This window comes from Oncorhynchus tshawytscha, linkage group LG10, assembly GCF_018296145.1.
Source record: "Oncorhynchus tshawytscha isolate Ot180627B linkage group LG10, Otsh_v2.0, whole genome shotgun sequence".
NCBI classification, from domain to species: domain Eukaryota; kingdom Metazoa; phylum Chordata; class Actinopteri; order Salmoniformes; family Salmonidae; genus Oncorhynchus; species Oncorhynchus tshawytscha.
In genome coordinates, this window is record NC_056438.1 from 7,708,884 (window position 1) to 7,722,372 (window position 13,489).

General features: G+C 44.3%; 2 protein-coding genes across 2 annotated transcripts in view; one reads left to right on the forward strand and one right to left on the reverse strand.

Moving 5' to 3' along the window:
- The window catches only part of LOC112259691 (gastrula zinc finger protein XlCGF57.1), a 1,127,091-nt gene that overhangs the window by 376,873 nt on the left and 736,729 nt on the right, over window positions 1-13,489 (forward strand). The window lies entirely within an intron of this gene.
- The window catches only part of LOC112239556 (pyruvate carboxylase, mitochondrial-like), an 85,192-nt gene that overhangs the window by 46,018 nt on the left and 25,685 nt on the right, over window positions 1-13,489 (reverse strand). Inside the window, exon 4 of the mRNA XM_042329437.1 lies at window positions 12,579-12,669. Within this exon, the coding sequence (XP_042185371.1) occupies window positions 12,579-12,669 (91 nt within the window). The remainder of the gene's footprint in view (window positions 1-12,578; window positions 12,670-13,489) is intronic.

Sequence of the window (13,489 nt, forward strand, 5' to 3'; positions counted from 1 at the left end):
TACAGTACAGTGTAGTACTCAACAATAGACTACAGTTTAGTACAGTACTCAGTAGTATACTATGGTATAGTACTCAACAGTAGACTACAGTACAGTATAGTACTCAACAGTAGACTACAGTATAGTATAGTACTCAACAGTAGACTACAGTACAGTATAGTCCTCAACAGTAGGCTCTAGTATAGTATAGTACTCAACAGTAGACTACAGTATAGTATAGTACTCAACAGTAGACTACAGTATAGTATAGTACTCAACAGTAGGCTACAGTATAGTACTCAATAGTAGACTACTGTATAGTACTCAACAGTAGACTACAGTACAGTAGAGTACTCAACGATAGTCTAATGTACAGTATAGTACTCAACAGTAGGCTCTAGTATAGTATAGTACTCAACAGTAGACTGTAGTATAGTACTCAACAGTAGACTACAGTATAGTATAGTACTCAACAGTAGGCTACAGTATAGTACTCAATAGTAGACTACTGTATAGTACTCAACAGTAGACTACATTACAGTATAGTACTCAACAGTAGACTACAGTACATTATAGTACTCAACAATAGTCTACAGTACAGTATAGTACTCAACAGTAGGCTTCACTATAGTACTCAACAGTAGACTACAGTACAGTATAGTACTCAACGATAGTCCACAGTACATTATAGTACTCAACAGTAGACTACAGTGTAGTACTCAACAATAGACTACAGTATAGTATAGTACTCAACAGTAGACTTCACTATAGTACTCAACAGTAGACTACAGTACAGTATAGTACTCAACGATAGTCCACAGTACATTATAGTACTCAACAGTAGACTACAGTGTAGTACTCAACAATAGACTACAGTATAGTATAGTACTCATCAGTAGACTACAGTATAGTATATACTCAACAGTAGACTACAGTATAGTATAGTACTCAACAGTAGACTATAGTATAGTATAGTACTCAACAGTAGACTGCAGTATAGTATAGTACTCAACAGTAGACTACAGTATAGTATAGTACTCAACAGTAGGCTACAGTATAGTATAGTACTCAACAGCAGACTACAGTATAGTATAGTACTCAACAGTAGACTGCAGTATAGTATAGTACTCAACAGTAGACTACAGTATAGTATAGTACTCAACAGCAGACTACAGTATAGTATAGTACTCAACAGTAGACTATAGTATAGTATAGTACTCAACAGTAGACTACAGTATAGTACTCAACAGCAGACTACAGTTCAGTACTCAATAGTAGACAGCTGTTCAAGATCTCTGTGTGATCACTCTCTCCGCAGCCGATGAGAGGGAGACCTTTAAAAAGGACAACATTCATAAGGCCACAGGGCCAGACGGATTACCAGGATGTGTACTGCGAGCATGCGCTGATCAACTTGCAAGTGTCTTCACTGACATTTTCAACCTCTCCCTGTCTGAGTCTGTAATACCAACAGAACACTAAAGGACACTAAGGTAACCTGCCTAAATGACTACGACTCGTAGCACTCACGTCTGTAGCCATAAAATGCTTTGAAAGGCTGGTCATGGTTCACATCAACACCATTATCCCAGAAACCCTTAGACCCACTCCAATTTGCATACCGCAACAACAGATCCACAGATGATGTAATCTCTATTGCACTCCACACTGCCCTTTCCCACCTGGACAAAAGGAACACCTATGTGAGAATGCTATTCATTGACTACAGCTCAGCGTTCAACACCATAGTGCCCTCAGAGCTTATCACTAAGCTAAGAACCCTGGGACTAAACACTTCCCTCTGTAACTGGATCCTGGACTTCCTGGGTCCCTCAGGAGTGCGTGCTCAGTCCCCTCCTGTACTCCCTGTTCACTCATGACTGCACGGCCAGGCACGACTCCAACACCGTACGATATCTTACTCAACTGTAGACTATATTATAGAACTCAATAGTAGACTACAGAACAGAATAGTATTCAACAGTAGGCTACAGTATAGTACTCAATAGTAGACTATAGTATAGTGTAGTACTCAACAGTAGGCTACAGTATAGTACTCAACGATAGTCTACAGTACAGTATAGTACTCAACAATAGGCTACAGTATAGTACTCAACGATAGTCTACAGTACAGTATAGTACTCAACAATAGGCTACAGTATAGTACTCAACGAAAGTCTACAGTACAGTATAGTACTCAATAGTAGACTACAGAACAGAATAGTATTCAACAGTAGGCTACAGTATAGTACTCAACAGTAGGCTACAGTATAGTACTCAACGATAGTCTACAGTACAGTATAGTACTCAACAATAGGCTACAGTATAGTACTCAACAGTAGACTACAGAACAGAATAGTATTCAACAGTAGGCTACAGTATAGTACTCAACGATCGTCTACAGTACAGTATAGTACTCAACAATAGGCTACAGTATAGTATAGTACTCAACAGTAGACTACAGAACAGAATAGTATTCAACAGTAGGCTACAGTATAGTACTCAACAGTAGACTACATTATAGTACTCAACAGTAGACTACAGTATAGTACTCAACAGAAGACTACAGTATAGTACTCAAAAATAGGCTACAGTATAGTATAGTACTCAACGATAGTCTACAGTACAGTATAGTACTCAACAGTAGACTATAGTATAGTGTATTACTCAACAGTAGACTACAGTATAGTACTCAACAGAAGACTACAGTATAGTACTCAACAGAAGACTACAGTATAGTACTCAAAAATAGGCTACAGTATAGTACTCAACAATAGGCTACAGTATAGTACTCAACAGAAGACTACAGTATAGTACTCAACAGAAGACTACAGTATAGTACTCAAAAATAGGCTACAGTATAGTACTCAACAGTAGGCTACATTATAGTACTCAACAATGGAGTATAGTACTGGACAGGAGGTAGGGGGGGGAGGGAGGGAGGGAGGGAGGGAGGGAGGGAGGGAGGGAGGGAGGGAGGGAGGGAGGGAGGGAGGGAGGGAGGGAGGGAGGGAGGGAGGGAGGGAGGGAGGGAGGGAGGGAGGGAGGGAGAATGGGTAGAATGGGTAGAACTCATTACAGGTTAATAATCATTCAGTGAACTTTAGCATCAGTCGTGTAGGGATTAAAGCCAGACCTGGACAGACATACACACCTACACACACACCACACACACACCACACACACCACACACACCACACACACACCGGGCCTGGACCAACCATCTGGTCTTAGTTACGGAGCATGCTCATTATGGGCTGTCTTGTTGTTAGGGGAGACGGTTGGCAGGGTGCTCCGCAACAACAGACGGCGAGGGGCAGAGACTGATGAAAGGGATGGCTGCACACACAAACACACACACACACTCTCTCTCTCTCACACACACACACACACACACACACATAAACACACACACACTCTCTCACACACAAACACACACACACACACTCTCTCACACACACACAACACACACACACACTCTCTCTCTCTCACACACACACACACACACACACACACATAAACACACACACACTCTCTCTCTCACACACACACTCTCTCTCTCACACACACAACACACACACACACACTCTGTCTTCTCTCACAAACACACGTACACACACACACACACACACACACACATTGGATATGGGCCCAGACAAAACAGAGGGATATTATGTCAAGAAGAGAAATGAGAGAAAACTCGAGCTGTGTTCCAATTCTCACACTAACCGCGCTAACCGTACTGTTTGTGACGTAAATCGAGTATGTAGTATGCTTATTGGTCCTAGTATGGACACTATTTCCGTGCTTCATGGACCATAATGCAATTCTTCCGTAAATGAGGCGTGGCTTTACAACATTTTCCGATTTGAAGAAAAGAATGGAAAATATACAGCCAAAGTCGGACCAGAGCGGAAACTAAATTCACTGCTTGAACTAATTATGACAAATGTTTAAGAAAATGTCGAGCATTGTAATAAAGCAAATGACTTTTCAAATAAGTTACCTTACATGTTAGATTGGCTAGAAATGTGCTAGCTACGCTGTCCTTACAAACCGCATAGCATATCTGTTGCGCCCTGATCAGTTTCACCTGTCCTTGTGATTGTCTCCACCCCCTCCAGGTGTTGCTTATTTCCCCCAGTGTATTTATCCCTGTGTTTCCTGTCTCTCTGTACCAGTGTATTTATCCCTGTGTTTCCTGTCTCTCTGTACCAGTGTATTTATCCCTGTGTTTCCTGTCTCTCTGTACCAGTGTATTTATCCCTGTGTTTCCTGTCTCTCTGTACCAGTGTATTTATCCCTGTGTTTCCTGTCTCTCTGTACCAGTGTATTTATCCTTGTGTTTCCTGTCTCTCTGTACCAGTGTATTTATCCCTGTGTTTCCTGTCTCTCTGTACCAGTGTATTTATCCCTGTGTTTCCTGTCTCTCTGTACCAGTGTATTTATCCCTGTGTTTCCTGTCTCTCTGTGCCAGTGTATTTATCCCTGTGTTTCCTGTCTCTCTGTACCAGTGTATTTATCCCATGTGTTTCCTGTCTCTCTGTACCAGTGTATTTATCCCTGTGTTTCCTGTCTCTGTGTCAGTGTATTTATCCCTGTGTTTCCTGTCTCTCTGTGCCAGTGTATTTATCCTGTGTTTCCTGTCTCTCTGTACCAGTGTATTTATCCCTGTGTTTCCTGTCTCTCTGTACCAGTGTATTTATCCCTGTGTTTCCTGTCTCTCTGTACCAGTGTATTTATCCCTGTGTTTCCTGTCTCTCTGTACCAGTGTATTTATCCTGTGTTTCCTGTCTCTCTGTACCAGTGTATTTATCCCTGTGTTTCCTGTCTCTCTGTACCAGTGTATTTATCCCTGTGTTTCCTGTCTCTCTGTACCAGTGTATTTATCCCTGTGTTTCCTGTCTCTCTGTACCAGTGTATTTATCCCTGTGTTTCCTGTCTCTCTGTACCAGTGTATTTATCCCTGTGTTTCCTGTCTCTCTGTACCAGTGTATTTATCCCTGTGTTTCCAGTCTCTCTGTACCAGTGTATTTATCCCTGTGTTTCCTGTCTCTCTGTACCAGTGTATTTATCCCTGTGTTTCCTGTCTCTCTGTACCAGTGTATTTATCCCTGTGTTTCCAGTCTCTCTGTACCAGTGTATTTATCCCTGTGTTTCCTGTCTCTCTGTACCAGTGTATTTATCCCTGTGTTTCCTGTCTCTCTGTACCAGTGTATTTTTCCCTGTGTTTCCTGTCTCTCTGTACCAGTGTATCTATCCCTGTGTTTCCTGTCTCTCTGTACCAGTGTATTTATCCCTGTGTTTCCTGTCTCTCTGTACCAGTGTATTTATCCCTGTGTTTCCTGTCTCTCTGTACCAGTGTATTTATCCCTGTGTTTCCTGTCTCTCTGTACCAGTGTATTTATCCCTGTGTTTCCTGTCTCTCTGTACCAGTGTATTTATCCCTGTGTTTCCTGTCTCTCTGTACCAGTGTATTTATCCCTGTGTTTCCTGTCTCTCTGTACCAGTGTATTTATCCCTGTGTTTCCTGTCTCTCTGTACCAGTGTATTTATCCCTGTGTTTCCTGTCTCTCTGTACCAGTGTATTTATCCCTGTGTTTCCTGTCTCTCTGTACCAGTGTATTTATCCCTGTGTTTCCTGTCTCTCTGTACCAGTGTATTTATCCCTGTGTTTCCTGTCTCTCTGTACCAGTGTATTTTATCCCTGTGTTTCCTGTCTCTCTGTACCAGTGTATTTATCCCTGTGTTTCCTGTCTCTCTGTACCAGTGTATTTATCCCTGTGTTTCCTGTCTCTCTGTACCAGTGTATTTATCCCTGTGTTTTCTGTCTCTCTGTACCAGTGTATTTATCCCTGTGTTTCCTGTCTCTCTGTACCAGTGTATTTATCCCTGTGTTTCCTGTGTCTCTCTGTACCAGTGTATTTATCCCTGTGTTTCCTGTCTCTCTGTACCAGTGTATTTATCCCTGTGTTTCCTGTCTCTCTGTACCAGTGTATTTATCCCTGTGTTTCCTGTCTCTCTGTACCAGTGTATTTATCCCTGTGTTTCCTGTCTCTCTGTACCAGTGTATTTATCCCTGTGTTTCCTGTCTCTCTGTACCAGTGTATTTATCCCTGTGTTTCCTGTCTCTCTGTACCAGTGTATTTATCCCTGTGTTTCCTGTCTCTCTGTGCCAGTGTATTTATCCCTGTGTTTCCAGTCTCTCTGTACCAGTGTATTTATCCCTGTGTTTCCTGTCTCTCTGTACCAGTGTATTTATCCCTGTGTTTCCTGTCTCTTTGTGCCAGTGTATTTATCCCTGTGTTTCCTGTCTCTCTGTACCAGTGTATTTATCCCTGTGTTTCCTGTCTCTCTGTACCAGTGTATTTATCCCTGTGTTTCCTGTCTCTCTGTACCAGTGTATTTATCCCTGTGTTTCCTGTCTCTCTGTACCAGTGTATTTATCCCTGTGTTTCCTGTCTCTCTGTACCAGTGTATTTATCCCTGTGTTTCCTGTCTCTCTGTACCAGTGTATTTATCCCTGTGTTTCCTGTCTCTCTGTACCAGTGTATTTATCCCTGTGTTTCCTGTCTCTCTGTACCAGTGTATTTATCCCTGTGTTTCCTGTCTCTCTGTACCAGTGTATTTATCCCTGTGTTTCCTGTCTCTCTGTACCAGTCTTGTATGTTTCATCCAGCATGTTTTTCCTGTCTCTTTTGCTATTCCATTTGATATTTATCCCGGTTTTGACCTCTGCCTGACTCTGGACTGCCTACCCTGACCTTGATTCTATCCCTGACCTTGATTCTGCCTGCCCTGACCTTGACTCTGCCTGCCCTGACCTTGATTCTATCCCTGACCTTGACTCTGCCTGCCCTGACCTTGATTCTGACTGACCTGACCTTGATTCTGCCTGCCCTGACCTTGATTCTGCCTGACCTGACCTTGATTCTGCCTGCCCTGACCTTGATTCTGCCTGCCCTGACCTTGATTCTGCCTGTCCTGACCTTGATTCTGCCTGCCCTGACCTTGACTCTGCCTGCCCTGACCTTGATTCTGCCTGACCTGACCTTGATTCTGCCTGCCCTGACCTTGATTCTTCCTGCCCTGACCTTGATTCTGCCTGCCCTGACCTTGATTCTGCCTGCCCTGACCTTGACTCTGCCTGCCCTGACCTTGATTCTGCCTGCCCTGACCTTGATTCTGCCTGCCCTGACCTTGATTCTTCCTGCCATGACCTTGATTCTGCCTGACCTGACCTTGATTCTGCCTGCCCTGACCTTGATTCTTCCTGCCCTGACCTTGATTCTGCCTGACCTGACCTTGATTCTTCCTGCCCTGACCTTGATTCTGCCTGCCCTGACCTTGACTCTGCCTGCCCTGACCTTGATTCTGCCTGACCTGACCTTGATTCTTCCTGCCATGACCTTGATTGTGCCTGCCCTGACCTTGATTCTGCCTGCCCTGACCTTGATTCTTCCTGCCCTGACCTTGATTCTTCCTGCCCTGACCTTGATTCTTCCTGCCCTGACCTTGATTCTTCCTGCCCTGACCTTGATTCTGCCTGCCCTGACCTTGATTCTGCCTGACCTGACCTTGATTCTTCCTGCCTGACCTTGATTCTTCCTGCCCTGACCTTGATTCTTCCTGCCCTGACCTTGATTCTTCCTGCCCTGACCTTGATTCTGCCTGCCCTTCGGTACCTGATCTGGGTATGACGTTTTGCCTGTCCACAACCATTATCTTACCTTCCCCTTTTTGGATGTATAAATATTGTAAGACTCCAACTATCTGCCTCCTGTGTCTGCATCTGGGTCTCGCCTTGTGTCATGATAATATCATTACAGCAGTATGTACCAGTATGCAGTGGTGTAAAGTACTTAAGTAAAAAATAAATACTTTAAAGTACTACTTAAGTAGTGTTTTCTGGGCTTTCCTTTACTATTTATTTTTTTGACATGTTTTACTTTTACTTCACTACATTCCTAAATAAAATATTGTACTTTTTACTCGATACATTTTCTCTGACACCCAAAAGTACTTGATACATTTTGAATGCTTAGCATGAAAAGAAAATGATCCAATTCTCACACTTATTGAGAGAACATCCCTGTTCATCCCTACTGCCTCTGATCTGGAGGACTCACTAAACAGAGAACATCCCTGGTCATCCCTACTGCCTCTGATCTGGAGGACTCACTAAACAGAGAACATCCCTGGTCATCCCTACTGCCTCTGATCTGGAGGACTCACTAAACAGAGAACATCCCTGGTCATCCCTACTGCCTCTGATCTGGAGGACTCACTAAACAGAGAACATCCCTGGTCCTCCCTACTGCCTTTGATCTGGAGGACTCACTAAACAGAGAACATCCCTGGTCCTCCCTACTGCCTCTGATCTGGAGGACTCACTAAACAGAGAACATCCCTGGTCATCCCTACTGCCTCTGATCTGGAGGACTCACTAAACAGAGAACATCCCTGGTCATCCCTACTGCCTCTGATCTGGAGGACTCACTAAACAGAGAACATCCCTGGTCATCCCTACTGCCTCTGATCTGGAGGACTCACTAAACAGAGAACATCCCTGGTCATCCCTACTGCCTCTGATCTGGAGGACTCACTAAACAGAGAACATCCCTGGTCATCCCTACTGCCTCTGATCTGGAGGACTCACTAAACAGAGAACATCCCTGGTCATCCCTACTGCCTCTGATCTGGAGGACTCACTAAACAGAGAACATCCCTGGTCATCCCTACTGCCTCTGATCTGGAGGACTCACTAAACAGAGAACATCCCTGGTCATCCCTACTGCCTCTGATCTGGAGGACTCACTAAACAGAGAACATCCCTGGTCATCCCTACTGCCTCTGATCTGGAGGACTCACTAAACAGAGAACATCCCTGGTCATCCCTACTGCCTCTGATCTGGAGGACTCACTAAACAGAGAACATCCCTGGTCCTCCCTACTGCCTCTGATCTGGAGGACTCACTAAACAGAGAACATCCCTGGTCATCCCTACTGCCTCTGATCTGGAGGACTCACTAAACAGAGAACATCCCTGGTCATCCCTACTGCCTCTGATCTGGAGGACTCACTAAACAGAGAACATCCCTGGTCATCCCTACTACCTCTGATCTGGAGGACTCACTAAACAGAGAACATCCCTGGTCATCCCTACTGCCTCTGATCTGGAGGACTCACTAAACAGAGAACATCCCTGGTCATCCCTACTGCCTCTGATCTGGAGGACTCACTAAACAGAGAACATCCCTGGTCATCCCTACTGCCTCAGATCTGGAGGACTCACTAAACAGAGAACATCCCTGGTCCTCCCTACTGCCTCTGATCTGGAGGACTCACTAAACAGAGAACATCCCTGGTCATCCCTACTGCCTCTGATCTGGAGGACTCACTAAACAGAGAACATCCCTGGTCATCCCTACTGCCTCTGATCTGGAGGACTCACTAAACAGAGAACATCCCTTGTCATCCCTACTACCTCTGATCTGGAGGACTCACTAAACAGAGAACATCCCTGGTCGTCCCTACTGCCTCTGATCTGGAGGACTCACTAAACAGAGAACATCCCTGGTCCTCCCTACTGCCTCTGATCTGGAGGACTCACTAAACAGAGAACATCCCTGGTCATCCCTACTGCCTCTGATCTGGAGGACTCACTAAACAGAGAACATCCCTGGTCATCCCTACTGCCTCTGATCTGGAGGACTCACTAAACAGAGAACATCCCTGGTCATCCCTACTGCCTCAGATCTGGAGGACTCACTAAACAGAGAACATCCCTGGTCATCCCTACTGCCTCTGATCGGGAGGACTCACTAAACAGAGAACATCCCTACTGCCTCAGATCTGGAGGACTCACTAAACAGAGAACATCCCTACTGCCTCAGATCTGGAGGACTCACTAAACAGAGAACATCCCTACTGCCTCAGATCTGGAGGACTCACTAAACAGAGAACATCCCTACTGCCTCAGATCTGGAGGACTCACTAAACAGAGAACATCCATACTGCCTCAGATCTGGAGGACTCACTAAACAGAGAACATCCCTACTGCCTCTGATCTGGAGGACTCACTAAACAGAGAACATCCCTGGTCATCCCTACTGCCTCTGACCTGGAGGACTCACTAAACAGAGAACATCCCTGGTCATCCCTACTGCCTCTGATCGGGAGGACTCACTAAACAGAGAACATCCCTACTCCCCTCAGATCTGGAGGACTCACTAAACAGAGAACATCCCTACTGCCTCAGATCTGGAGGACTCACTAAACAGAGAACATCCCTACTGCCTCTGATCTGGAGGACTCACTAAACAGAGAACATCCCTACTGCCTCTGATCTGGAGGACTCACTAAACAGAGAAATCCCTGGTCATCCCTACTGCCTCTGATCTGGAGGACTCACTAAACAGAGAACATCCCTGGTCATCCCTACTGCCTCTGATCTGGAGGACTCACTAAACAGAGAACATCCCTTGTCATCCCTACTACCTCTGATCTGGAGGACTCACTAAACAGAGAACATCCCTGGTCATCCCTACTGCCTCTGATCTGGAGGACTCACTAAACAGAGAACATCCCTGGTCCTCCCTACTGCCTCTGATCTGGAGGACTCACTAAACAGAGAACATCCCTGGTCATCCCTACTGCCTCTGATCTGGAGGACTCACTAAACAGAGAACATCCCTGGTCATCCCTACTGCCTCTGATCTGGAGGACTCACTAAACAGAGAACATCCCTGTCATCCCTACTACCTCTGATCTGGAGGACTCACTAAACAGAGAACATCCCTGGTCATCCCTACTGCCTCTGATCTGGAGGACTCACTAAACAGAGAACATCCCTGGTCCTCCCTACTGCCTCTGATCTGGAGGACTCACTAAACAGAGAACATCCCTGGTCATCCCTACTGCCTCTGATCTGGAGGACTCACTAAACAGAGAACATCCCTGGTCATCCCTACTGCCTCTGATCTGGAGGACTCACTAAACAGAGAACATCCCTGGTCATCCCTACTGCCTCTGATCTGGAGGACTCACTAAACAGAGAACATCCCTGGTCATCCCTACTGCCTCTGATCTGGAGGACTCACTAAACAGAGAACACATCCCTACTGCCTCAGATCTGGAGGACTCACTAAACAGAGAACATCCCTACTGCCTCTGATCTGGAGGACTCACTAAACAGAGAACATCCCTACTGCCTCTGACCTGGAGGACTCACTAAACAGAGAACATCCCTACTGCCTCTGATCTGGAGGACTCACTAAACAGAGAACATCCCTACTGCCTCTGACCTGGAGGACTCACTAAACAGAGAACATCCCTACTGCCTCTGATCTGGAGGACTCACTAATCACAAACGCATCTTCTGTAAATAATCTCTGAAGTGAAGTCATAAAATATCTAGCTAGTAGTAGTACGCTAACAAGCTAGCAGCAACAATAAGAAATAACAAAAGATAAGAATAGGAACATAAAGTAAATGTCTCAGTAGAACAGAATAAACATTTTATCATAAGTAAACAGAGAAGTTGGGATGAAGGGAGAGATACAGGGATGGATGGAGAGATGGATTCATTGGGACAGGCGGTAATGGGACTACTGGCAATATGGTGTCTGGGGGCCGAGAGAGTGAGCGAGAGGGAGGGAGGTATATTAATACGCTTTTGGCAACCTGGTCTCAGAGCATTTCGTATTATTTTGTTATGTAAATCCGAGACACTCCATTTAGTATGATATGTTATGTTTGGTATGGTAGCATAAGACAGATAGTTATTTAAGGCAAAAATGAAAGGAGAGTCGTTGGTCGGGGTGGATAGGTGAGCGTATAACACGAACATCTAGCAACCCAAAGGTTGCAAGTTCGAATCTCATCACGTAGCACTTTAGCAACTTTCTGCTACTTACTACTGTTTATATACTTTGCAACTACTTAGCATGTTAGCTAACCCTTCACCTAACCCTTTTAGCTAACTTAACCCTAATCGTAACCCTTTTAGCTAACTTAACCCTAACCTTAACCCTTTTAGCTAAACCCTCACCCTAACCTTAACCCTTTAACTTAACCCTAAGCTTAACCCTAACCGCTAACCCTAACCCCTAGCCAAGCAAATGTTAGCGAGCTAGGTAACGTTAGCCAGCTAGCCACCTAGCTAGAATTCGTAACATATCAAACATTTAGCAAATTCGTACAGTATTGTACGTTTTGCAAATTTGTAACATATCCCCCGAAATGGGTGATGGACATCCACAAATTAATACCTACCATATGAAACATATCATACTAATAGGAGTTTCTCAGATTTACATACAGAATAATACGAAATGCTCTGAGGCCAGGTTGGGCTAGATGTTGCAGAGGGGCCTTGGGGGGCAAGCCGAAATCCTCATTTCATCTTTTTACATTCAGGTATTGAGACTACACATATTTCAGCACAGCACTAACACACTAAGGGTTAGATTTCAAACATACCTTAGCTACTTTAATGATGTGAGGTATATGCAGGTAGGCAGCAACAGGAGGATCTCACCTTAGCTACTTTATTGATGTCAGGTATATGCAGGTAGGCAGCAACAGGAGGATCTCACCTTAGCTACTTTAATGATGTCAGGTATATGCAGGTAGGCAGCAACAGGAGGAAGACTTTTCCCTATCAGGTAGGCTTCGTCAGCTTTTTGTCTGTGGGTTGAACGGTATGTTACAATGTTACAGTGTTACATTTTATGATCTTGAATGATCTTAGCGGGCAAAACTGGTTGTAATATCGTCAGGTATTCATCAGGTAATATCGTCAGGTATTCGTCAGGTAATATCGTCAGGTATTCGTCAGGTAATATCGTCAGGTATTCATCAGGTAATATCGTCAGGTATTCGTCAGGTAATATCGTCAGGTATTTGTCAGGTAATATCGCCAGGTATTCATCAGGTAATATCGTCAGGTATTCGTCAGGTAATATCGTCAGGTATTCGTCAGGTAATATCGTCAGGTATTCATCAGGTAATATCGTCAGGTATTCGTCAGGTAATATCGTCAGGTATTCGTCAGGTAATATCGTCAGGTATTCGTCAGGTAATATCGTCAGGTATTCATCAGGTAATATCGTCAGGTATTCATCAGGTAATATCGTCAGGTAAATAGTCATTTAGAATTCCAGATAAATAGAACTGCAGGTAAAGCCTGCATCAATGACTGGCACCCCTTGATAAAGATTAGCCAAAAAAGACAACTCGATGAACTTTACCAAGTACCAAGATATTTTAGCCAATAACCCCAAGCGCACAACGAGCACAAAATCCACAAAGAAATGTTTAATTGGTTACAAATTCAACATTTTACAGTGGTCTGTCTCCGGCTATGAAATTGAAAAACGTTATTATTTTGTATTTCTTGTTTAAACAAAATCTCTTTCTCTGAGCAATTGTGTTAGTATAAAATAACACGATTACTGTATGCTCAAATTCTTTACATCATACCTCAGAATTTGCGTTGTATAAAATA